The 27,446-nt window shown below is 42.9% G+C and overlaps 1 protein-coding gene across 2 annotated transcripts in view; it reads right to left on the bottom strand.

Moving 5' to 3' along the window:
* Positions 1–21,658, bottom strand: part of NUP160 (nucleoporin 160) — a 37,680-nt gene extending 16,022 nt beyond the window's left edge. The window contains exons 1-19 of one of the 2 annotated variants that reach the window (XM_035126263.2): positions 14,675–21,658; positions 14,418–14,526; positions 12,787–12,997; positions 11,619–11,841; positions 11,153–11,237; positions 10,051–10,165; positions 9,628–9,786; positions 8,044–8,121; positions 7,558–7,655; positions 6,403–6,487; positions 5,626–5,694; positions 5,231–5,314; positions 4,705–4,875; positions 4,122–4,221; positions 2,956–3,121; positions 2,078–2,205; positions 1,812–1,972; positions 1,034–1,164; positions 782–852 (exon numbers count right to left, since the gene is read on the bottom strand). In XM_035126263.2, coding sequence (XP_034982154.2) covers positions 782–852; positions 1,034–1,164; positions 1,812–1,972; positions 2,078–2,205; positions 2,956–3,121; positions 4,122–4,221; positions 4,705–4,875; positions 5,231–5,314; positions 5,626–5,694; positions 6,403–6,487; positions 7,558–7,655; positions 8,044–8,121; positions 9,628–9,786; positions 10,051–10,165; positions 11,153–11,237; positions 11,619–11,841; positions 12,787–12,997; positions 14,418–14,526; positions 14,675–14,777 — 2,347 coding nt within the window. In that variant the 5' untranslated portion in view covers positions 14,778–21,658. The remainder of the gene's footprint in view (positions 1–781; positions 853–1,033; positions 1,165–1,811; positions 1,973–2,077; positions 2,206–2,955; positions 3,122–4,121; positions 4,222–4,704; positions 4,876–5,230; positions 5,315–5,625; positions 5,695–6,402; positions 6,488–7,557; positions 7,656–8,043; positions 8,122–9,627; positions 9,787–10,050; positions 10,166–11,152; positions 11,238–11,618; positions 11,842–12,786; positions 12,998–14,417; positions 14,527–14,674) is intronic. The other variant, XM_035126272.2, reaches the window with a different exon arrangement.
* Between the last annotated feature and the right edge of the window lie 5,788 nt (positions 21,659–27,446).

Here is a 27,446-nt window from a genome sequence, read left to right as displayed (position 1 = left end):
GTTGTTCGGTCCGAGCTCCTGCCCACCTAGCAGTTGGAAAGCATGACAAAGTTCAAATAGATAAATAGGTACCGCTCCGGCGGGAAGGTAAATGGCGTTTCTGTGCACTGCTCTGGTTCGCCAGAAGCAGCTTTGTCATGCTGGCCACATGACCCAGAAGCTGTCTGCGGACAAACGCCGGCTCCCTCGGCCTACAGAGCGAGATGAGCGCTGCAACCCCAGAGTCGTCTGCGACTGGACCTAATGGTCAGGGGTACCTTTACCTAATACTAACTTCTATCTTCCCCTTTTAATAAATCCAAGTGGGGTGCAGGGAAGAAAGGCTGTATACTTAAATGCCAATTTTTAGATTTTGCTTAAGATGTACAGTACTTTGCATTTTTAGACACACCAACTGTTCTGACAGCTAAAGACTAGATTTTCTAGCTATCTATATGATAATTTTCGAGTTTGAAAAATCTAGGCATAGGAAATAGGGCACGTAGGATACTTAAAATCTGGAATATCCCAACAAATTTAAAATAAAAAAAATCTAGCCTATGACTGCAGGTAAAGGTGGGTGGGTTAATGGTAAAAACGGCCCCTGAGCTATAGCAGTTTTGGTTCTGTGAGCAACGATTTCAGCACTATCTTGCTTTAAAGTATTTTAAGCTGAGCACTGGAGAACTGATGTCTATAAGCATGATTAACCTTTTAGCAAAGCTTTGTATTGTCACTTTTAAAAAACAGTAACTGAACATACTTACAACCAAAAAGAGACAAAAAGCTTTTAATTTCTTACCTAGCTTGAGTGGTGTTATAGCCGTAGAATCTGTCAGTTTTAATACAGAAAGATGCTGTAGGTTACATTCCCTGAAGAAACCAAGAAAAAATACTTATCAGACAGAAAAGTCCTGACCAGAACCTGCCCAAATTAGCTGCTTGCTATTGTCAAACAAAATGCCTATTTTTTGCTAATGGAAAAGAGAATGGCCAAGCCTACTTCATCCATCATTTTTATTACAAACTAGAAGTAAAGAAGTAAAGAACTTACAGTTCATCAACTGGAACATCTGATGCCAAGCGTTGACTTGCCCACCTGATCAGGTAATATGATAATATCAAATGAGATGTGCGATGCAGCAAGTTCTGTTGAGTATGGTATAGTTGGCCTCCGCCCAATACCTAAAAACACAACGTAAGTATTAGTAGTCTTTCAATAGCTGTCAGTGGCCAAGTACTTTCACATCATTCAGAAAAGATGCAAAAATCCTTGTGGTATTATCCTCCCCATCTCCATATAGACATTTATACCCCTGTTTTGATTTTTCTATAGCAATATCTTCAGGGCTGTCCCTAAGCAGTTGCTAGAAAGGAGAGGAATGAAGCCAACGAATATTGAAAGCAAGACAGCCAAAGACAGGAGTGCTATTTTAAGTGGATTGAATGGGACTGAAGGAAAATCAACCCAGAGCCTATCTAACTGAAGTAAGCAGCTGGTGGTTTATGTTGGAAACATGACATTACTATCTGATCTGAATCAACTTAAGCTCCTTCTTGTTAATAAGGATAATGACTTGGATTCAGATGTGCTGCTCTGTGACAAGACATGTTTTGGCCCCCAAGTTCTTTCCTGGCTGCCAAGAAAATAGTGCCAGCAACACAGTGCAGCCTGACAGCCAAGGAGTAATGTCCATTTAGCAACAATTGTAACCATTCCATTATTATTCAACACCCATTTTCTCTGGCAAGAATATGTATGCTGTTCAGTTAATGATGTAAGGATTGTACTGCTTGAGGTCATACAGTAAACTTTGTTCCAATATACTCACAGTATCTCCAAGCCGTAGCAAGAGCTGCTGTAAAATCAACAAGTCCCGACAAAGCAAAAAGCGAGTCATGGACATCTTGTACACACACCGACACACCATGTTTACTGTTGTGCTACTACCATAGAGCTGTGAGAGATGCATGCGCACATTTAGGGGTTGGACTGTAGAAAGAAAGGTGAGAAAAGGCAAATATATATGCACCTACCGACAGCTTTCACTTAATCAAAATGTTAGGGGGAGGTAGAGTAGAGCCACTGATCTCTCACCAATATTGAGTCCTCTTTCCATTTCCGCATCTGTCTCATAGTCCATTTCCCGGATAAGCATGCCAATAGCATCAATTGGGTTTTTGATCTCTTGCAATTTACTGTGAATATCCTCCATTAGATTCTCTCTTCAAGGAAACCAGCAAAATGTGTTAGGCTTAATAAAATATATTGAGAATTTATTCAGTTATGACGAAGTACACATGATACAGAAGACACACTATCCACCCTATTAAGAATGATATGTGGCATCCAACAACTAATTTTTCCACACATGGTCTCATGGGCTATGACACCCTAGGGTTGAGGGGACATGAAATTGTAAGATACAAGTAATCTGGAACAAGCTATTGCAATCAGCTAACTGTAATTTGCACACTACCTTGAAACAGATTTTAATAGGTAGTATTTTAATAGGTAGGATCTCAATCCAGCCTTGCAATTTATCCATTTGCCAGCTGACATGAAGCAAGTGCTTCGAGGATTTTAATAGGTAGTATATAAAAACTTTTTGTAGAAAAATGTGAGATTGAGGACATTTTTAACAAAAAAAGAAATTGAAGCACAAATCTCTCAGCTCTGACAGAAAAACAACTTAGGCCTTGGTGTGTAAGACCTCTTGAAGAAGGCAGGGCCTAAAATCTGGAAGGACATTTCTTCACAGGAAGGGTTATCAACTGTGCTTCCTCTGCCTTCTGAGGGGAAAGAATAGTTAGCCCAATTTTCTGAGAATTACAGCTACTAGAGCTTTGTGGCTAGAAATCACACACACACACACACACAAACACACACACATTCAATCAGCTAAATGCTGTAGAGGGAATGAGAAAATCATTTTTTTAAATAAATGGCCTACTTTGCTCATAGCCCATGCTTACGTGTCATTAGCAATCAAGTCATGAAGGATCTGTCCTGCAGCTCTCTCTGGCGGCTGGGAACGGCAGCAAGCCATTTCCATGGTTAGTGCCATCTCCACAGAAATTGATTCACCAATTAACCGAAGACACTGAACAAGACTCACAAGATCATGAGAAAATTCAGATTCTACAATAAAAAGGTGGTGTTTAGAACTTATTTCAGAGTATAAATATATATATTAATCACATTAAAAAAGCCAACTAAGTTGGAAAAGCAGGGAGAAAACCAGTTAATAGTATACTTTATTCTTGCTTGCACATTCTATCCAGGGGCAAAACACACACAAAAATGTTTAATTAGTGTCTAAAGTCAACAGGACACCTAAGAAGCACGAAGAATGAACTTCCCTAGTTATGTTACTCTCCCACAGTGCATGATTTTGAAACATCAATAGGTTTTGCAACTCTCAATCCAGCCTTGCAATTTATTTATTTGCCAGCTGACATGAAGCAAGTGCTTCTAGGAAAGTGTTCAGAAGGTTGGCGGTTCGAATCCCCGCGACATGGTGAGCTCCCGTTGTTCGGTCCCTGCTCCTGCCAACCTAGCAGTTTGAAAGCACATCAAAGTGCAAGTAGATAAATAGGTACCACTCCGGCAGGAAGGTAAACAGTGTTTCCGTGTGCTGCTCGGTTCGCCAGAATGACCCCGAAGCTGTCTGTAGCCAAACGCCGACTCCCTTGGCCAGTAAAGTGAGACAAACACCGGAACCCCAGAGTCGTCCGCAACTGGACTTAATGGTCAGGGGTCCCTTTACCTTTACCTAGGATATAACTAACTGAAAAGAACCAACATGGGCAGGAATCCAAAGAGGTGAGAAATTAGATCCATGAGCCCAGAAACCCTTTATGCTTACACTTCTTGAGCAAAAGCTCCACATGCTAGCATGGTAAAATGCTTTTAAAATAGAGGAGGGTTACCAAAGCAGTTTATTTTACATGTAAGTAAAGTTTTGTTTTGAGAACTTGGAAGTTCCACTTCACTAGTGCAAGCCTGATGTGAGTGGCTTTCTGGATCCTGGCTATTTATCAGAAAAATAAAACACTTTTTTTAAAAAAATGTAAAGACTATGTTCTAAATTCTGCTCTGCCGACAACATATTATAGTAGGTTTGTGCACTCTCTCTTACCATCTAAGCCAGTGCTCTCAACTTCATTCACCAGTTGTTCATCAAGTGAAAGGTAAAGGTGATCCATTAGGGAGCAGGGCACAAGAAAAGACAGGTGTCCCTGTGTGGGGAGAAGATACATTCATTGTTTGTTTTCAAACATCACAAAAAGATGATTTACTTACATGGAAAGCTCAAAGCAACATTCTGAAGGGGGGGGGGGAAATGCCCATAGCCAGAGTGGTCCACATTCTCAGCATCATAAATATTCAAAGATACAATGGCAAAATGTACTATAATTTAGGAAAAGCTCAAATTAGCTATCTTTTAGCAGCTTTCATTATTTTCAGATCCTTATTGAAACTACGGACCATCTGAATTTCTAACCAACATTTGCTCAGGAAAAAGTCCCATGTAAAACAAGTAAACCATATAAATTTGTATCTGTCACATTTATTGTATAAAATTATAATTACACACTACTGAGAGCTCTTGAACCTTAAGTCCAAAATAGGTAGGGTCATTGCCTGCCAGAGTTGGACAGGCCCATTTTGCTCTATGAAAGAAATATCTGAAATTTGCCTCTTTGTAACCTGATTCTCACCTTTTTAAGCAGGCACACCATGCTAGTGCATTGATTCAAGAGAAGTGCAAGTGGGTGTGAGAGTTCTTCTTGGTACTGAACACAGTAAGCATAGAATTTAGACCAAAATTCTATTTGCAGCTGTCTAAATACTTCTTGTGAGAATTCATACTCAGTCACATTTCCTTGGAACTGGAAAACAAGAACAAAAACACAGACCGAAGGTTAGCTATCCAAATAAGCACTTCTGCTAAATCAAGGATGTTGGCTGCTAATGGTATTTTCATCCCTCTCCTCTCCCCCATGTGCCCCCATAATTTGTTCTAGGGAGACACATGGAAATCCTAACCCTAGCAGAAGTACTTCATTGGATTGGATACCACCCTAAAAACTAGCATTACAACAGTCGAGCATTGTTTGAGCTATCTTAAAACAAACACATAAATATAAGCACAATTATTACAAAGAACCAATGAAATAAGATTCCAAGAATGAAGGTAATCTTGTTGAAGCGACAAGAGGGGCAAAGACTAAATGGACATCTTACCTCATTTTCCAGAGCTATTGTAATTTCTTTTTTCAGCTCATCCCAGGACAGGTCTGTGAGGTGCTCAGCTCTTTGAGAAAATATCTAAGGGAAAATTAAAAGATGTTTCTCACCATTAAACCCAAAAGCACACAGTGCCAGGGCTTACCAGATCTCATACTTGAATTCTAACAGCATGCCAAGCAGTGTCAAAAAGAATGTTCTATGTAGATGACTGCTGACAGTAGGCCACTGTAACTGTGAACTGGCAGAGCAGAGCAGAGCAGTGCTCTGCCCTTCTGTCTCAAATGCCAATCTTGCCATTTTGTGCAAAGTGAAAATCTTAATTGACTTGTTAGTGTAAGTTGTAATGGTTTTGCAGAAACTCCCCAACAAATGATGATGTTCCTGCTCACCTGTAAAGCTTTAAGCAAAGCCGCATTTGTGAACTGTCCAGGCATGAAGATGGCCTCTGTAAATGTTTCCTGTAAGAGTCAGCAGAATTTATTATTTCCCAAGCAGATAATGTGATTCATTTTATTCCCTTCCACTGATAGCTACGTCCAAATATTATCCCATGACTTATGTTCTAGCAACTGCTCAACTTCAGTTTAAATTACAATTTCCAATGTGCACTATATATAAACTATGTGAAATTGTTAATACATTAGAGCTCCACACATGCTGCCTAAACTTTGAAAGAAATAACAAATCAACCTTGAAACTAAGAGTAAAATGAAGTGTAGAAATTGTTGCACTGTTCATTTCTGAAACACAAAGTTTTGAACCAAAAAAAAATGAGCTTAACAAAACAAGGCATACTTCTGGTGGCCAAAGGAATCTTGCTTTCAGACACTTTGGGACACAAGAAGCACCAAGAGTAATATCAAGCGCGCGCGCACACACACACACAGAACAAAATTTACACATCAATTAGTCAAAGCCAAAAGTCTTGCACTTCAGACCAAACAAAATGCATGTTTGACACTACTAATCTAACATTTTTTTTAAAAAAAGGACAATGCCTTTTTTCAAAGATCCATCATTTCACTGGTCTTCCTTCTTAGCATCTGAGCACACAGATTTGTTTTTTTGATATATATGCAATGTTCATACTTTTAGGGATTCATACAAATGCTACTCATCTGTGTTTTGCCATTCAAATTCATAATTAATTAATTTGAAGAACACACCCTTGGGTCCTGGTCATCTCTAATATCCACTTCTTCAGGTGGCAGGGGCTGCACAGAGACTTGGTTCCACTGACCTGCAACATTGCTAAAACAAGACTGGACCATTTTAGCAAACTTTACATTTATAGTTCAAAAAATATTACTTCCAAGTAGAATAAATAAATATATATAACTATAAACCATTAAACATAACCAACGTCTTCCAGATTTTTGACCCATGACACCACAAACCTACAATTATAAACTAAAAACAGATGAATGGAAGTTTGTTGATGCAGGTTTCCCCTACATCAGGCACCCCCAAACTGCGGCCCTCCAGATGTTTTGGCCTACAACTCCCATGATCCCTAGCTAACAGGACCAGTGGTCAGGGGTGATGGGAATTGTAGTCCAAAACATCTGGAGGGCCAAAGTTTGGGGATGCCTGCCCTACATGGACAGGTGTGTATGCACACACAGAGACTATCATCGTCCCCTCCCCTCAATGCCAAGTGGGATATCTAAGGGACTGTATTTCAGCAGCTCTGCAGCTTTCCAAATCCAGTCGTTTCCCTCCCACCTACAAAATGGAGGGAAGTCTTCCTGTTTCTGTGATGTTGGCCCTGCCAGTCCAGTGTATGACCCTTCAAAACCACAACATCCCCAGACAACGTAGCTTCTGTCCATTTCTCCAAGACGGCTGACACATATAATTGCTGGCTGTTTCAACAAATAGCCTAAGAGCTCCTGTGACATGTCAAGTCTACCAGGAGACAGAGAAATCTCCTTTCCAATTTTCACCTTGCGTCACCACCTCTTAGCTTAAGCAGGTGTGAAGCATGAAACTAATTGCTTGAGCAAGCCTGCATGCTGCTCACAGCCCATCCTAAGTATAAACATGGCTCCCCTGATCTTTTGTCAACCTCCTTAGCCATCCAGAAATGCCTTACGCAGAACTATATGGTAACTCCATGCTTCATCAATAGGTATCAAATCCTTGTTAGAAGTGTCAGCATAGGTTATAGTTATTTTCTTTTAAGTATCTTTCTGCTATCTCTTAGTGTTGAGAGAATCTCATTTTAATGTGGATTCAGGGCTTAAAGTAACTTTTTGACAATTACTTTTTCCTCACCCACTTTACTGCTCATGGTTACACTATGGGTGGACAAAACTTACTGCTCAAAATTGATGTATTTCACAGTGGTCCTATTTTCATCATCTTGCCAGAGTGCCCAGATCTCAGCAGTAGTTAAGGAAAAGTCAACAAGGGTCTCCTAAGTTAAAAACATACCGCAATGACTGGATTGGAACAATGAATATGATTTTCAAACCTAAATGTACTCAAGGGAATAAAACTAAATAATAACAGTACAATGAAGAGAACTTAAATTTTGTTGAACCTATAAAAACTAATTTTTCTTTATTTATTGGTTGCAGACAAATACTGGGGCTACACACAGAAGATCCCATGGATCAGAAGTAATTGAATATACAGGAGGCAGATACACACATCCCTCTCTCTCCAATATCACATCATGTTGCTTGATCTCATATAGGATGGAAGATGGAATGGAAGACAGTACTCTACTGACCCCTATCAGTGCAGAGTGGATGTTTCTTGACAGACACATTCATTTTAATATAAATCTTATTCATTCCCACCTGAGAAGTGAACAGTGACGATATGTGATCAAGACTGTAGCGTTGACTCTCTGTGCTGACCAACTGGAAGACACAGAACTGCAAAAAATGATTCTGTCATTAGTGAAAATAAAGCTGTAAACTATTTTATCCCAGCCTTATATTCCAGTTCTCTAATTATAAACAGTTGGGCCGATGAGCACTTATTGTTCCCAACCCTAACCCTGCGGAAAGCCATCTAATTAGACTTTAATTTGATTTTGACTGGGTTTTAGGAGGTAATTTGATTATTGTTTGATTTTATACTAATGTTATATATCTGATGTTAGCCGCCCTGAGCCCGACTTCGCCCAGGAGGGCAGGATATAAATAAAATTTGTTTAATAATAATAATAATACCCAGTAATCATTAATGATGTAGTAATGACACTAGACTGTGAAAATCAAGTTGAACAGATGCTATTTAAGTTGGTTGTTTTGGACCCAGGTGGCGCTGTGGGTTAATCCACAGAGTCTAGGGCTTGCTGATCAGAAGGTCGGCGGTTCGAATCCCTGCAACGGGGTGAGCTCCCGTTGCTCGGTCCCAGCTCCTGCCCACCTAGCAGTTCGAAAGCACATCAAAGTGCAAGTAGATAAATAGGGACCGCTCCGGCGGGAAGGTAAACGGCGTTTCTGTGTGCTGCTCTGGTTCGCCAGAAGCAGCTTTGTCATGCTGGCCACATGACCCGGAAGCTGTCTGCGGACAAACGCCGGCTCCCTCGGCCTATAGAGCGAGATGAGCGCCGCAACCCCAGAGTCGGACACGACTGGACCTGATGGTCAGGGGCCCCTTTACCTTTAATGACACTAGACTGTGAAAATCAAGTTGAACAGATGCTATTTAAGTTGGTTGTTTTAGCACTTGTAGAGAAGAGGACAGCCTTAGCAATTAATTCACTTTTCATACTTTCTTTTTCTGAGGAGCAACAGGTTCCCTATGGAGATATCACAGGTGCATTTGAATTGGAATGCCTCCATGCTCCAGGCATAGGAGACATAGAACCCCTTTATGTAAGGTGTAATTTTGTCCTCTGCAAACACCTACATAGTGCTTTCCATTTCCTTTTTTCTATAGCCTTCTTCCCCTTACTTTCTTGTTTGCAAAGCTTGGAGAGCTAAGAAAACTGATACAGAAAACTGGGTTTGCGGCTCATCTCCAGAAAATAGTCTCCACGTTCCCCCCACCCCCCAAAAAAGAAAAAAAACTACACCAATGAAATATCTGCCATAGAAGGAAATGAGAAATTGTTCTTCCCTGGAACAATATATTTGAGAAGTCCTTCTGAAAGCACTCATCAAAATACATCTTATCAAGTATCAAGGAGCTATTATTTCCCCGTTTTTAAAGCAAAATACATTTGAAATTGTCAGCAAGCTCTCTTAATCCAGGATCAAAAGCTATGCCATTTTGTAAACGTCCAGGACTGGACAAAACATGCTAAAAATTATTGAAGAAAACTTTTCTTATCCACATAAACTCTGAAACTGATGGGTCATCCTAGTAGTTCCCTGACTCTCAACTTAACAGCAAATTAATATTCTACAAATATAAGACAATTCAAGTACCTGTCCTTGTCTGGGTGCATGCAAGTATACACCAATGTAAAGCCCCAGGGTTTCAGAATATGCCAGCTGTAATCTGTGTCCAGTCCCAGCAGCAAGTCTTAGGTCCTTATTTACAGGCACAAATTCCAACATATCAGCCACCATCAGGCACATTTGATCCTACCAAGATAAGAAGCCAGATAAGTAACACAATCTGCAAATGGGACAAATGTTTTAAACACGCCTGCCAAAACAGCAGCTTGATATACTAGACAGATACTTTACTGTGTGTTCCTTTACAGTAAAGGATACAGATCTGAAGGTTGTGCATGTTCACAGCAGACCACAGAAAAGGTAATTAATATAGCTTGCATATTCAAAGGGACATGTTGCCGAAAACCAACATTTGGAAAGTATCATTAGTCATTAGCATTTCACACTCACTTTGTAAGACCACATTCGAAGTTTATGATCCTGGTACAGTGCAAAGAGGAGGGCATCATGCTCACGACAGTGGACAGACAAGCTAACAGGAAGCTCCGAAGGACCTTGGTCTCCTCTGGAAAAAAATTAAACTAAAGTATATATATAATAAACAAAAAACAAGCACAGAATTTAAAAGTTAGAAGTGCCAAATCTTCACCTGATGTCATGGTAACATCATATGATTTGAGAGGTGGATATCACCACCCACCTTGTCAAATATGTCCCATGAGGTATAGGGAAGATAAGAATCTGGCGCACCAGTCACATTAGGTTCCCCATTCCTGGTTTATGGTGAAGCACCACCTTTTAATATAAAACCATACCCCTTTTAAGATAAAAGTTACAACATTTGCTCTTCTAAATATTCCAAGCAACCATCAATCACAATGCAGCCATTTAGCCTCCAAATTTTGATAGCATGAATTTGTCAGATTTTCGTTCCACACTTCCTCAGTGTATCAGAATTATCTCTTCACAACTCTTCGTTAGGCTAAGAGATAATGATGACCACCTGCTGAGTCACCTGGCTTAGTAGAGAATTTCTTACTTCCAGACCTAACACTAGCCACACAGGCTTTCTGAAGTAGCCATCATGTCTGGAAATAAAAAGGATGCAACCTTCTTACTAAAAAGTAGGGAACTGTGAAAAACAGTCAAATGTACATACTTTCTAACCACTGGACTATGGGCAGATTTGGAACACCTCTGCTACATGCATCCCTGGCCTTCATATGGAAAAGAAAAGGCTGACTCAAAACATGTTTATTCATTTTGCTTTGTCCAGATCTGAGACAACAGGAGCACTTTCAAGATTAACTTAATATGCTTATTTAGGAAAGAGAGCCACCTAAGAAAAAGCACATTACACTTCCAATAATTAATTACACTTCTAGACCTGACTGAAAAGCTAGGTACAAATGATTTTAGATAGCTCATTTGGTTGCTGAAAAGAAATATCCTCCAATGAATAATAGGCAGAGTGCTCATTCAAGCCTGTTCCAACTCTGCCACTGGCTACTGTAGAGACTTCAAGAGCTCTGTTTGCCATCAAAATACTAGCCTCATAGCTGTTGGCATCCAACCTGTAAGCAAGCGCTGCATGACTGAACTCTGTTTCAACTCCACGACTAGAGTTGAAACCATCCCTAAAAACAAAACAAAAATGATTTATTAATAATGCATGCATATATGGCACACAACAGTAACTAAATCAGATGAACAATCTTTCAGAAGTCCCATGTGGAAACATTCAAGATAAAATGACTACTGATTTGAGACATCAATTGACAATGTCCAAAATTGCAAAAGCAGGTTCTGCTGCTGTCTTTGTTCCCTTAGTTTAATCAATTAGTACAACACACACTTCTTGAAACAGTTTTGCGGATATGGGGAGTCAATTGCCTGATGCACATTAGAAAATATTTTAAACCTGCTTTAAATTCTTCTTCGATGTGTAATTTCTGAGATTTATAACTGAAAAGCAAAGCAACTTTAAATAAATTATCTAGATGAGCTTCTATACTTACCATGAGTATTGTGAGGTGGCAGATTAAGGACAAAAATCCCACCAGATGCAGATGGCAAAGCAAAGAGTGCTCCTCCATCACTGGTAAGCCAAGCTGCTGAAGCAGTGGAATGAGTTGACAGACCAGGGATTGCAGGAATCACGCAATAGTTAAAAGGATCTCTTAAATGAACTTTTCCAACATCTGTGAAAACTGACTGCACATGACTTTCTGTGATCAGCTCCTATTAAGAAAATCCCCAATAAGTTTAGTTATCAATAAGAAAAATAAATTTGAAGTACAAACATGGAAAAGTCAAATAGGAAATGCCTTTTCTATTCAAATTCCTCTTGTAACATATGACCTAGAAGTATCTGAAAAATGGTATCAAAGGAAACATTAGGCAAAAGCAGCTTATTCAGAGCAATCAACGGAACATAGGAAGATGCCTTATACCATGTCAGACTGTTTGTTCAGCTAATCCAGTATTGTGTATTTTGGTGGCTCTCTAAGATCTCAGGAACAGGACTTTTACATGATCTGCTCCTGTAATTCTTTTAATGGGAGACACCAGGGATTTAAGCCTGGTGATGCCAACAAGGGCTCTGTCAATGACCTATCACCCTTCTCAGTGCATTTTATCTTGGACAGATTACTTTCCACTATCTATATGTTTTGCTCCGTACCAAAATTTTACCCAGCAAATTGTTCAACATGAATTTGCAACAATAAAACATTTGAGAATTAGATTTTCTTTAATTTTCTATATAAAAAATGCAACCAAACATGGGGCCAAAAATACATTACAAAAAAAATAAATTACAGAATATTTCACAGCCCATTTCCAGAAAGGGTCAGTTTAGAATCTATAAAACCATATGTCCAAATCAGCAGCCTGCAGTTAGTGATTGCCCTTCAAACCAGAATCAACCCCTACACCATGAATGAGTTGGGTTCAAGGGTTAGCCATAGTTTTCCAGTTCAGACATCACAATCATCTATGATTAACATTAAATGAGAAAGAACCTAAACACAAGGTGAGAGACAAACCTGGGGCTCGTTTCTGACACTCCAAATCATAGTTTGGTGTATTACCTGAACTGAACATGTTATACAGTACTGTATATGCAATCACAATCCAAAATGATAAATTCGCACTCTTAGAATAGTTTGAAAAAAGGTTACTTACACTCCTGTACATCCGAGTGGGGTGTGGTAAAATCAACCTATGTACTGTCTGATTGGTTGAAATCAAGATAACAACATTATTCTGGGTCTCAAATATATGTACTCCTCCAGGTAAGAGGCTACAATTCTGAAATTTGAGCTGAACAGCATTGTTCAAAAGGTTTATATCAAGGGATTCCTCTACCAGTTCCAAGGTTGTACCTGATGTAGCCCTGCAAAAGAAAACAAATAAATACATATAGGAATTATAGGTTTACAGAGTACAATTCAACCCAGTATTTGCATGGTGGAAAGACAATGGCACCAAGAAGCAAATCTGAAGAGCCAGATATATGTGCTACCTGTTTTTCTATATGCCTTAGATTTTGCAAGCATACAAAGAGCATGCAGTGCACAACAGTGTACAGTGGTACACAAGAAGGTAAAGCAGTAGGTTGCCCTTCAGGGCAGTCTCGAGCCCGTCGCGTGCCTTGGTGCTGAGGGGCGGAGATCGCTCTGGCGCCCTCACAGGGTGCAGCATGGTTTCCGCCCGGCGCCCTGGAACACCACGCCACCGGGGGTCTACCTAGAGCCGGCCCTGTTGCCCTTCCTCTTCTGGAGGTCCAGGGAGGTTTACAGCACAATCATACTAAAACATCTCAATCAAACTATTTTAATACTGCAGCAAACACAAAATACAACTATGAGATTCAACATCACTTTAATCTTCTCCCCCTTTACAAAGCCAGAATGGGGAATATTTGAATAACTATACAAGACTGGGAATGAACCTAGTGCCAAAAGGCACAAACAGCTGGAGGAGTTGCTAGGAGGCAGAGATAGACACCATTGGGAACATAATTGTGTGATGCTACTGAGCTCCATGGTTAGATACATAGCTTCCTGTTGACCTAGCCCTGTATTTCACAAAGACAGTAAAACACTATAGCTCTATAGTGTGGTTCAAGAAATTTTGTGGGCCATTGCTCCTCAGTACAGCTTCATTTGCTAATTCATCCTTCTCACTTCCTACATAATCATCCAGCTGTTTCTTCAAACTGGTTCCCCATGCCCTAACTGTAATCCATATGACTTTCCATACACTACTGAGGTACCCATTCACACTTACAGAACTCTCTAATTTCAACTTCAATGGCCATTTTGCTGTCACATACAGTTACAAAGATTACTGCTCAGGTCACCTGTCATTCACTTTAATGCCTTAACGTTTTTTGTTCTTGACCTTTTCTCTGCATGCTTTCCTTAGCATACATCCCAAGTTTAGAATTCTATTCCCATAGAGCTACAACTGGTGCTGTCATACCATTCTGTTCTTAACTGCACTAGATTAATGTGCTTATTAAAGAGGCATTTTAAACTGTTAGCTTGCTTTAGTTTTGCTCTGGAAGAGCCAACGGCTCAAAACCAAAAGAAAAAGATCATCTGGTTTATTTGGGTATAGCACCCTAGTTACAGGCTAAACGGGATCAGGCATCAGAAGAAGATGCCTGAAGGGGAAGCCCGGCCAAAGCGGATGTCAGCTCCTCTTCACTCTCCCAACCTCTCCCAGCGGAGTGAGCGGGCAGGATCCGATCCATGGCACTGACTGGCGGATGAGCTGCAGAAGCAAGGCCACGTCCTCTGACCACTCACCAGTGGATGAAACGGTTCCTGGTCACAGACCCCAGCTGCGCATTCTCTTGGTACCAGAATCCTCCGGCGCTGTCGGCGTAGCGAACGGGCGTGACGGACGAGCCGCCGCCTGCGAGGGACAAGGCAAAGGAGGCACGTCAAACAGGCGGCTGGCAGGCAGGAGCAGCAGAAGCGTGACTTTTACCATGCGTGCAACAGCAACGACACCCGCCCAGCAACCCACGTCCGCCGCCCGCTCCCTGGCCGGGCGCCGCTACCTGCGAGGCTGAACACGAGCTCGCGAACCCGGCGCCGCGCTCCCCGCTCAGCGCCCACCAGCTCCAAATATCCCCGCTCCGGGAGCCCGACAGCCGCCGCCATCTTCCCTTCCCGCGCGCGGAGCCGCAGTGGATCACGGGATAGTGGTAAGGGGGCGCGGCCGAACTGAGTCTACGTTCGCGGTGCATCATGGGAAGCAGAGGTTGTCTGAGGGGTCTCTGTCCAGCGAAGAGCTTAGAAGGAGCGACTCCCGGGGAAGCAGCGCGGCCAGACGCCCGTCCAGTTAGACTCGGCCCGCGCTTCGTTTTCTGTTTTCCCCCTGGAGAGGTCTTTGTTATCATGTAAGGACTTACCGTAATCCTCAGGCTGCTTGTTGCAGGCGCAATAGGGAAGGGGTAATTTATGGAGCAAGTTTGGCCAACCTGGTGCCCCTCCAGACGTTTTGGACTGCATTTCCCGCCGAAACATCTGCTGGCTGGGCCTGATGGGAATTGTAGTCCAAGACCTCTGGAAGGCACCAGGTCGCCAAAGAATGGCAGCCAGGCAGACTTGGGTGAAAAATTAATTCAGTGGTGTAAGCTACCGAAGGGGGAAATGCAAGGAATGGCTTCACGGAGACGCGGGTCTCGTTCCTTCCGTATGTTGATTTGCAAGGTGTGCCGAGACACTTTTACCTGATAACGGCCTTTTTTGTATTCCACCTTAATGTAACCAATGCAAGTCTGCTTAGAGGCATTGTTGTTAGAAGTATCACAGTTTCTCACTGTAATAAGAGTTTCAATGTTGTTTTATTGTTAATTTTTTATTTAAAAAAATTACACAGGAAAAAGGAGAAACTCAGGTAGTTTAGGACATTCACAAAAAAGGGCCCTTGAGTTACCTATGACAGCAGAGAAGAGGACCATTCATTTCCTATCTAAAGTTTGCTATAGTTTGTTTAGGTCACAAAATGGTAGGGCACAATCCAGCCAAAGTTAAGCAGTTTTTTATTTCTTTAAAAAATTCAAATACATTTTAGAATTAAAAGAGAGAGTTTTGATTGAGGAAGGGTATCTTTGCAGGTAAGAAGCAGTAGGGCTGGACCTGCAGTGGTGCTGCCCGCCATGGCCGTCTGTGCCAGACATGGGGCAACACAAAGTTGAGGGCCTGAACAATTGCCCCTGTCCACCCCCACAACCATCCAGCCTTCTCCCCATGTTTGCTGTGACTGAGCATTAAGGACAGTGCCTATTGCTAAATATGTTCAGCAGGGTATATAGGCTTTCTAATACATCTAGACCCAGGTGGCGCTGTGGGTTAAACCACTGAGCCTAGGGCTTGCCAATCAGAAGGTCGACGGCTCGAATCCCTGTGACGGGGTGAGCTCCCGTTGCTTGGTCCCAGCTCCTGCCAACCTAGCAGTTCGAAAGCACGTCAAAATGCAAGTAGATAAATAGGAACCGCTACAGACAGCGGGAAGGTAAACGGTGTTTCCATGTGCTGCTCTGGTTTGCCAGAAGCGGCTTTGTCATGCTGGCCACATGACTTGGAAGCTATACGCCGGTTGCGAGATGAGCGCGCAACCCCAGAGTCGGTCACGACCGGACCTAATGGTCAGGGGTCCCTTTACCTTAATACATCTTAGGTGTGACCTCTGTATCCTTGGTAATCCTATGTTTTTAGGGACATTTATGAGAAATCTACATGACAGCGGTGTATATCAGGAAGTAGTATGATAGAACCAGCCAGTTGGTTTTAGAAATGCAGAAAATTAGTTCCCATTCATTCTACTATTCTACTAGTGTTCTAGAGCACTTCTTTCAATTCTGTTTTCTGCCGTTTCTGCTGTTTGCTCTGTTCACAGGAACAGCAGCCAGCCTGGGATATGTTCACCAGCAACATAGCTCCCATTGGCATGGTTATTGCCAAAAGTTATTGTGCCTAACAGCATGTAATGGGCATGACAGATGACATTAAGAAGGTGTGGAAGAATGATTTGAGTAGAGTTTGAAGATAGTGAATCCGAGAGTGTGTGGACTAACTCCTCCTCCCAGTTTATACACTGTCTTTGTGAGAATCCAGGAAGCCAACATTTAGAATTCCTCTAAATCTGCCCTACATGGCAAATAATGTGTTGCCATCATGCAGGTGGGGATGTGCTGAGACAGGATCACTGTTCTACATGTGGTGGAGCTATCCTTTTGCGAACAAGTTTTCAGAGGAAGCGTTCTTAGAGCTGGTTAAGATTACTAGCAAAAGACTTCAGTTGGACCAGTATTGGCACTCTAGTCAATTAAAAGTGAGCTCAATGAGGAAATTAAGCATAAAAAATTACTAGCAGTGGTATTGGCAGTGGCTCAATTAGAATTAACAGGCTGTTGAAAAGGGAATACACCTCCTACAAAACATGGTTTGTATGTTAAAATGTAGCACTGCCTGAGTGCTTCACACAGGACAGAGGGATTATTCAAGGTAAAGCAAAAAAGGGAACGTTTTGATACTATTTTTTATGGCTTCACTTCCATTTATTAGCTGTATTAATAAATGGACACCCTCCTTGCCCTCTGGTGCCTAATCCAACTTTGTGGCAGGGTTATCTCCATTCTTCAACATGATACATGTGGAAATATATTGTGCTGATAAAACCCCCTCATTATCTTCTGTAATTAGTAAACAAGTGTTGTTTGTTTTTGGTTGCTTTGTTTGTTATTAAATAACTATAAAACTCAATTAAAAGCAGTTTCCCCACCTTACCCAGTGCTTCGCTTCTGCTATTCTGGGAGCTGTTTCTCAGAACCAGGCTTCATAGCTGCCAAGTTCTCCCTTTTTTTAAGGGAAATTCCCTTATGCTGAATAGGCTTCCTCGCGAGAAAAGGGAAAACTTGGCAGCTATGCCAGGCTTTGGTTCTGGATGGTCCCTAAACTGCATGACACACATTCCAGACAGCACTACCATGAGCCAGTACAATCCCTCAGTCCTGACAAGAGTAATCTCTGGCTGGAACTAGGCACAAAACCAGCAGCTGGCACTTAGATTATTTCATCCTCCTTCCTTCTGCTGTGTGTTCCATGGCTGAAGATGTAGCTTTCAGTGGCATGGTCCAGCATGCCCTGCCTCCCTAAGTCCTTGTTGTTTTGGGCCTCACATCACCAAGATAGGCCAGGGCCACCAGCAGCTGCTGTGGGATGGAGATGTGGAGGACTCTGAATGGCGCTGTTCTGTCTGCTGGGAGCAGCTCTGCCTCCCTGGTGTTGGGGAGAGGTTGAAGGGCTGGGTCATCTCAAACAATACTTCCTTTCAAGCAGAAGAGTTGCATGAACAGCTCTTAGGCGGCTGTGGCTGTACAATGCACCCTGTCTTCCTATACAGAATGGCAGCATTATTGTGCCAGTCAGGTGGCTGACGAAGGCCTGCTTCTGGGAACGTAGGCACTAGCTAGAACAGTCCCTGGGCTGGAACAGAGACACAATGGTGGACCAGGACAGCTTCTAAGTGGACCACCTGTATTTCACATATCCTCAGGGAGAGGCAAAGGCAACCTTACCACTGGCTATCTCTGTACCTGACCAACCCTTTCTAGTTCCATGCTTCTCAAGGCCTGACTATCCATTGGACTAATGGGATAGGAAATCAGGTCTACAAGGGAAGCTGAGCTGCCAATGGCACACATAGTTTGCCCTACAGCATTTCAGCCTTTTTTCTCTGACATCCGTTCTGCCGGTCGTGATGAATGGGCACAAGTAGGTAGTGTTAAAAACTGAGATATGGAAGCTAGGAGCTAAATGGCACCTTAAACCTAGGTTATGGGCGCAACAATGGAATGTCTCAGCTCACTTTTTTATGGCAAGAATACAAATCTGGAAATGAATAAACTGCAGCTAAAATATTATGTTGCATTTTTCATATGGCCTAGTCCTTCCCCTGTCCTCCTCCTAATATTCTTAAGAGGGATTATGCTCCAGTCTTCAGAGTAGCTGGAAGTGAAGAGGCAGAAAAAGGTCCTTTCCTTCCACTCTGCAGTTTTAATCTGAAATCTTAGACAGTACTAAGAAATTGCCTGTTGCAAAATGCACCTAGACCTAGAACAATGGGAGTTTCGAACACTGCATACATGTTAAAGTTATCTGATGGCTGCAGGAGATACCTTCCAACTGAAAGTCACTTTCAGAGATGCAGAATCTGAAACAGTGGGTTTGCATTGCCTCTAACTTCAAGTCCTCCTCCCCTGCTGTTGTTTCCTCCTGGGTGGTATTGGGAGGATGGGAAAGAGATTATGGTGTGTATGGGGCTGTCTCCTTCTGCCCTGCCCCCTGCCTAGTGAGAGGGGATGCTCGCTTATGAATCAGAGTTTCCACTCTTGAAACTTCACTGTCACTACCCAATTCTATGCATGTGTATTCAAGGAGGCTTATACTCAGGTAATGGGGGGCCCTCACCTACTAACTTTTTGCTTGTTATGTACCTATTTATGTGAGCTTTTAGCTTTCCTCTAAGGAGCTCAGGGTTCTTCCACTCCCCAATTTATCCTCACAACAACTCTGTGAGGGAGGCTAGGCTGAGCAAGTGACTGGCCCAGGGATCTTCCTGGCTGAGTGAGGATTCTAATCTTTTTCTCTCAGGTCCGACCTAATATCCTTCCATCTTAGTCCACGACTCCGCATTCTTGAAAAAAAGCTGTATAAGTGAACAAGCTAGTGGGGCGGGTGGGGCAGATATACAATTTCCCCTGAGGGACATATTCCATTTCTTGCTGTGTAATTAGAATCTTAGGGACGCGGGTGGCGCTGTGGATTAAACAACAGAGCCATGGGCTTGCCGATCAGAAGGTCAGTGGTTCAAATCCCTGCGATGGGGTGAGCTCCCGTTGCTCAGTCCCAGCTCCTACCAACCTAGCAGTTCGAAAGCATGTCAAAGTGCAAGTAGATAAATAGGTACCGCTCTGGCGGGAAGGTAAACATCATTTCCGTGCTCTGCTCTGGTTTGCCAGAAGCGGCTTAGTCATGCTGGCCACATGACCCGGGAAAACTGTCTGCGGACAAATGCCGGCCCCCGCGGCCAGTAAAGCAAGATGAGCATTGCAACCCCAGAGTCGTTCGCGAGTGAACTTATCTGTCAGGGGTCCTTTACCTTTTAACAACTTCAGACCACTTGATAAGCTCACATCATGTGCCTTAAAGAGGCATTTTTAGCATTACAACATCTTTCTGTATTAGACAGTACAATCTTATACAGAAGTTGTGGAATCCAATACTCAAAATATTAATTTTTGCTGAATCAATCTCGGGTCCCAGGAAATATTCTGTATAGACTCTAAAGCAATTTTCTATTGTTTAGGCTATGTAATACCTTCTAATTCACTGTTCCACACTTCTCTAAGTTCCTGAATTTCTGCCTTACCAAAATCCATTAAGCATTTATAAGCATTGGTTATAGGTTTAGTTTTCTGTTTCTTCCATAGCCGTGGAGTCCGTTGTTTGACAGGCATTGCATCTCTGAGTTTTGTGCCAAACACAACAAAAGATGGATGTGAATGAGTGAAGTGGCAGCTGGCAGCTGTAATTAAAATAAATACTACAAGGTGAATATTCTGGTCTTCTATTGAAGTGGTTAACTCTGCATTCTCAGCTGAAATTGTATAAATGGTCAATAATAAGTAACAGGTTTTCCAAAGCAGTTCCCTTTGTCTATGTGACATTACTATAGTTTGGAAATGCTTGTGGAAACATAACATTTTCCAGCCCAATCCTAAGCATGCTTGGCTGGAAAAAGTCCCACTGATTCTAATGGGATTTACATTAAATTCCTGTTTCCTTTTTATTTTTAAATGAAGATTTAAAAACATACCTTATTCAAGTGAATGTACAGAGTCTATATCCAGCCACAGACATAGAACCATAACATCCAGATCAAGACATAAGGTCAAGCACATTATTATCCTCACTCAAAGTCCTGCCCATCTACTGTGTTGCCATTACTGTATTGACAGCAACGTATCTTGTAGCACAGGTGAAGTCTGACAAATTTCTTCTAGAACCAGTTTTTATGGACAATTGTTCATCGGACGAAATCTCTTGCAGCAAAAACGGATTTTTTCTAGCCACCTAAAAGGCTAAGAATTTTTTTTACAGCATATGCTTTCAAAGACTCCCATCCATTGAACCAGATACATGAAATGTTATATATGTACAACATGGTTTGAAGGGGGGTAATTATACACCGTGAGTTTAGAGTGAAAGGAAATACAGAAGAGTGCAATCATGCAATTAGCTGTGGTAACTCACAAAACAGTTGTTGACAACACAGGCGTCCTGTAATTGGTAAGCCAATTAACCCATATAATGGTTAAAAATTCGTCCTCTGGATTCAATCCACAAATTATAACATTTGATATATGGTTCGTTACGGCTAGTTTACTACATCCCGGCAGTTTATGTACTACTGTTATGCTAACGGAAGCTTGGCCCAACATAAAAACATCACCTTTGTTCCCCTTTTTTGGTGTGGCGTTCCATATGGAGGCGATCGTTAGCAGGTGCCTCCAAGTCCGACACCAGCAGGGTCAAGCCAGGGGAGCGTCTCCCCTCACCACCACCTTGTCCTAAATCTGGCACGGGGAGGGCAAGGCAGGCGGGAGTTTCGGGGCGGTGCCATTGCCCCGAGGTATAGCTCAGCAACTCCGACTTGCTCCGCCCGGCCTAGTGGCGCGCCCTCCCCGGGAGAGGAGAAACTGCGCGTGGCGGCGGCGGCCCAGGTAGCTCTGGGTTAATAATTACTAGGAAGAGGGAAGAGCCGCTTCGCTTCCTCCGACCGCGGCCCCTCCTTGCGGCTCCGGAGTCTCCACCTACCCGGAGCGTTGGTGACCCGCCCGCTCTTTCTTTCCCCCTTCCTTCCCTAAAAGCGTCCTTCGGCGGGGAGCTTCCTGCCTAGCCAGCTCTAATCTCAGCGGAGTCTTTCGTCGCGTGGATCTCGGACTGCTGAGCGCCGAAGCGGCTTGCACGGCTTTACGGAGCCCGGGTCAGTTTTTTTTTATAAAAAATAATAATAATCGGGTGGCTAAACTCTTGGAGGACTTTTTTGGGGTGGGTGGGGGGAGTGGGAATCGCTGGCTGCATTAAGTGGCTCTGGATCCAAACCCCTGGGACGGGGGTTCTCGAGTTTCTCTCTTGCACCGGAGACAGGATTAAGGACCGTGTGCATGCTCCGGACTGGGATTTGGCGACGCTCCTTCAGTCCCTTGTCTCTCGCTCCGCGTTTCCCTTGACACGGCCCCGGACGGATGGGCTCATCCGGACGCAGGTGCCTTCCTGCCGTCAGGGTTCCCACCTCGCCAGGGGATTATTTGGAATCGCTTATCCTCTAAAAAGCTTTGCCCGCCCACGCGGAAATTGGCTTGTGCTGCTACATATAATCGCGCGCTTCCCGAGTTGTTAAGGGAGGCGTGGACCTACGTTTGGTGCTCTCGCACGGCCATCTGTAAATAAGAGTTATTTCTCTCTCTCTCATGTCTCACCCACACCCGGGAATTCTGTGTAGACGGCTCTTGGGATCCTGCTGAGCCTGGGAAACGCGCGCGCGGGCGCAGTTGCGCCTTTCTTGATGCGCCTTTTGAGTTAGGCAAGTCAGTATCCATCCTCCTCCCTAAAGTACCACTGAAGGAAATCGCGGGTGTTTGCTTTTTCCCTTTCCTTAAGGTCCCTTGAGGCACGATAGTTTTCCATCCCGTACGTGCCTGGCTCAAAAGTAAGACCCGTTTTGCTCCGACGGTTTACTTCCAAGAAAGCAGATAGGGAAAGATTGCCGTTTAAATCGCTTTTAGTTACTCTTCGGTTGTACAACTGAGGTGAATTTTCCGACCCCTCCAAGCGAATTCTCATGGGTGGAATAGTGGACTGGAAAGGCGGGACTGGAGAATCTGAGGAATTTTGGAGCAATTCGCCAGAAATAATGTGGCCTAGCGGTGTATATGTGCCCTCAGCCACCGGGAGTGGTGAGTTTTTAACCGCAAATGGGAAATAATTGGGTTTGAGGCTTAAACTGTGTGTGTGCCCCCCTCCAGGGGAAACCTGATGGCCGTGTGTGAACCTGAAGAGAATGTGAATGGCTTTGGAATAGGAGGGAATTCGAGGCTGCCAGTGACCCCAGGGGGCTATTAGAGTGAAAACTGTAGCTCTCCATCCCCTGCTGTTCAGGAATGTTGTTATATCAGGAGATCGGTGCAGACATGTGAGTTGTTTCCCTAAAGCACACTGAACTGTAGCCTCACCCCTCACCTGACTCCTGCCTTGCTTCCCTCCTGCCCCTCCTCCCTCTGTGGGGGTGTGGGGGTGTCTGCTTGCTTAGGTTGGGCAACTCCCATTGTAAATTATTTAAGTCTCTGGCTTTTCAGAAATTTTAAAGCATGATTGTGTAGTAGCAGGTAGGGAACCTGTAGCCCAGCAGCATATATAGGGCCACAACTCCCACCAGTTGTCACCAGCATGGCTTGATGGTGAGGGATGATGGGAGCTGGAGTCCAACAGGATATGGAGGGCTGACCCCTGTTGCATAATAAAGGGGGGGGGGATGACCTCTCAGTACTGGGAGATTTTTGAGGACCTATACATAGGGAAAGCAATAACTACCACTGAACCAATAGAGGTCTGTGTGGTTTTTAAGTTCTTCCTTACACATATAATTTAGTCTAATAAGAGAAGTCCTTTTTTGCCTTTATTCTCTGAGACTGACATCTCAAATACTGTGGTGTTTTTTTTTACAGCGTTTCATTGAAATTATTTGGGACACCCCTCAATATGGTGCCTGAGTGTGCCCTTGTGGGTTGTAGTATGCAGGGTTTTCCTTTAGGTTCTGTTCCTGTGGGCTTCTCTTCCTGCTTTGCCGTTGTTATCATTATCGTTATTGCTCCTTTTATTGCGCCTTTCCTCCTGAAGCAGCCATGTTTGGCTGAGGCAGCAATGATTTAAAAAAATTCTAAAAATAGTTCAAAATAATATCTCAATCGGTTAACTCTGGGTTGCAACAAAACTTTATTTCAAAATGTGAGAAAGTAGCCAGAAAACCCTCCATGGTTTTTTTTAACCACTTGTGGTCTATGGGAATGAGAGGTCTTGCTTTTAGGTGCAGTTGTTTTAAAATGTTTTGATTGTCAGCCAACCCACTAACATCATGTACTACCCAATGTGTGAATTTCAACCTTGGAGGTTTTTGAGCTGTGTAAATGATGCACTGAGAATGCTAAAACTTGGGGGAGGGAAGTAATGCAATGAATGTAAACACATGCATGTGGAAGTAAGTCCTACTTCAAAGGCTCAAAGGAAAACTATGCATTCTGAAATATCACATGGTGCATCATTATTTGGGCCATGTCATTTCAGGCTGCAGATAAGGGGGTAATTTGTTTAAATGCTCTCCCATTTAAAGCACCTTCCTGTGTGCCTAAAGCTAGCATAGTGTGAATTCTCAACTGGCAGGGCATTCTTGGACATTTATAGCTTGGCTCTTAACTTCATGCTTCCATCCAGTATGTTTAGTCATAGGAATTGGTTATTATTATCCAAAGGGAAAGAGGCAACCCAAAATTCTTGTTTCACCGGTATTATTGCAACCTGTGGCCCAGGCCTACTTTACACTTTCCTTTTCACAGATATGCTGTTGTAACAGATAAGGAGCCGGTAAATTCATGTTTAGTTGATGTGTCTCCAGCAGGGAAGGCCTTTCCCAGCTTGTGGTGTTTATTGAAGTACATATTATTGACATGCACTGTGCAAACTGACACAGAGGCATTCTGCCACATGGTACAGCTTCAATCAGGTTTATGTCAAACACTGAAAATTCAAAGTATCCAAGGCTCCTTTTGCACATTCCTGGAGAGATGTGGTTGCCTTGGTTGCTCACAATAATGATAAAAAAAAACTTCTGCCCACATCATTGGGTTTTCTTGTTGAAACAGGGCAGAACTTGTCCCTGATAACCCAGCCTGAGAAAGGTAATGACAGAGGATGTCATTATGTGCTTGGCCATGTTGACTGATAAACCATAATTTGCCTTTGTTTCGCAACGGCTACATTTGCAATGGAGGTAAATGGCAGTAGGCTATTTTGATGTAACACGGTGCAGCGGCAATGGTATTGGGTACGGATATGAATAGAAAACATAATATTCATATTCTGAGTGAACTAACCAAGTCACATACCCATAAGAGAGCAATCCAATACACAAGAAGCTGCTATAAAGCATGCTGGTGTAAGTGAAGACAGAGTAAAGTTACATCAGATTGAAACGGTTCAGCAGTGGGGCTGCTGCTGAATGAGGTGGCCTAATGCTGGCAGAGGGAAAATGAACCTTTAAAATAGTTCTTGAATTACACCACCCTTTTTAGCTTTACCGGGTACATCACATTACCAGGTTATGTGACTGATCTGAACAGGCTTAGGATCCAACCTAATTTTCCCCTTTATGGTTCTGCCCATGTCCTGCCCCCAGAGCACCCCTTTTTCAGAGCATATGCCAGATTAAACTCCACTGGGTCAGCTGGGCCCTGGCTGAGATGAGATGGGGGAGATATAGCTGAGGATGAGGAAGTTAAGCTGATATAGCTTATCGGAACTTCCTTGCACAGCTGGATATCCACTGGATCCTCACCTGCTCATCTTGCTATGGGATTCCTTCCTAAATGACGAGAATATAATATATGTATATTCAACCTTTTCAGACCCAGGACACACTTTTAACCCAAATTTTCATTTCGGGACCCATTTCTTGATCTTTTACCATATATTTGCATAGTGGTCATGTTCCTATTGCAACCCACCTTAGTTCAGGTAGTGACCCACTAGTGCGTCCCGACCCACCAGTTGAAGAGCAAGTGATATGCTATTAATACAGATAGCAGCCAATAAACAATAAGAGATGTTGCTGATTCCAAATAGTTGAGGATGGTTAAAGTAAAAAGTTACTGTGAAGAGCTCCAAAGGGGTGTCTCCTAAATTAGGGGTTGTCCACACTTTTCTGCTTGTCCTGCTGCTTTCCCCTGGGAAAACCTGCTGTTTACCACTGAAGCAAATGTCCATCGATTGACGTCGGCAGATTGATGTTTGTTCCAATTCAGTGGTAGTAGTGGGTTTTCCTGGGGAAAGCAATGGGATAAATGAAAGGCTGTTTGGACCCATGCCTAGAAAGCATGGGGCAAGCGGAAGTGTGGATGAACCCTTGGTGGAATGGGCAGTAAAATGACCAATGGAATTCACTGTAAACAAGTGCAAAATGATGCACATGGGGGCAATAATAATAATAATAATAATAATAATAATAATAATAATAATAATATATGCTCATGGGGTCTGAACTGGAGGTGACTGATCATGAACGAGAACTTAGGCAGGTAGTGGATTGCTCAGTGAAGATGTCGATCCCATGTGTGGCGGTTGTGGAAAATAGAAATCTCATGGTGGAGATCATTAGGAAAGGAACTGAAAATAAAACTGCCATTATATAAATCTATGGTGCACCTACCTTTGGAATACTGCGTACTTGCCTCTTTCCCTCACCTCAGAAATGATATTGTAGAGCTGGAAAAGCGTTCCGAAAGGGGCAACCAAAATGATCAAGGAGACAGAGCAACTCGCCCATGAGGAAAGGCTACAGCACATGGAGCTTTTCAGTTTTGAGAAAAGGCAAGTAAAATTATGCATCTTGCGGAGAATGTGGCCACAGGAAGCTTTTCTTACTCTCTCATAATACCGCAACTCATGGACATCCATGGAAGCCGTATGTTGGAAGATTCGTGACAGCCCCCCCCCCAAAAGTACTTCCTCCCACACTCATAGATAACTATGGAATTCGTTCTCACAGGAAGCAATGATGACTACCAACTTGGATGACTTTTGAAGAGAGAGAAATTCATGAAGGATAAGGCTACCAGTGGCTACTAGCCACATTGTCCACTGTTGGAGGCAGCTTGCCCCTGAATTCCAGTTGCTTGAATTCATGAAGATGCGGTTGTGCTCAGGTTCTGCATTTAGGCTTACCTTAGGCGTCTGGTTGGCCACTGTGATGCTGAACCAGATGGGCCTTTGCCCTGTTCTAGCAGGCCCTTGTGCTCTTACATTAATGGCTATGTTGCATTTCCTTGCAAGGTCCTTCTTGCATACAAAGAGAATGCCCAAGTTAACAAAGGTGTGTTTGACAATTTAGAATCTCCTAGTTAAATGTTTTTTTCTTTCTCTCTCAATGAGCAGCCCATGAAAGTCCCTGGACTTCTCAAGAGACACAGATCTTAACTGACCCCAGTTAAGTTAGCAAAGATGTACCACACACATGATAATAAGTGTTGGAAATGCAAAGAAAGAGAAGGGACGTTTTATCATATGTGGTGGACTTGCCCCAAGGTAAAAGACTTCTGGGATAAGATTTATAATGAATTAAAGAAAATGTTTAAAGATACGTTCACTAAGAAACCAGAGGCCTTTTTGTTGGGGATTTTGGGGGGGGAGATACCAAAGAAAGAGGTTACTGTTTTCTTGTATGCCACAACAGCAGCGAGAATGCTGATAGCACAGAAGTGGAAGACGCAGGAGATACCTTCAGTGGAAGAATGGCAAATGAAAATGTTGGACTATATGGAACTGGCTGATCTGACCGGAAGACTCCGTGACCAGGGGGAGAAAGCGACAGAAGAAGAATGGTCAAGTTTTAAAAGTTATTTGAAGAAATGTAGTATTATAATTGATTAAGAAGATAGGGATTTTGAATGTTATTAGGAATTGTAGCGTAGTATGAAAGTAAAGTGAAGAAAG

This window comes from Zootoca vivipara, chromosome 1, assembly GCF_963506605.1.
Source record: "Zootoca vivipara chromosome 1, rZooViv1.1, whole genome shotgun sequence".
In the NCBI taxonomy this organism is placed as follows: Eukaryota; Metazoa; Chordata; class Lepidosauria; order Squamata; family Lacertidae; genus Zootoca; species Zootoca vivipara.
Note: the sequence above shows the minus strand (reverse complement) of the source record. Positions and strands in the feature narration are given on the sequence as shown.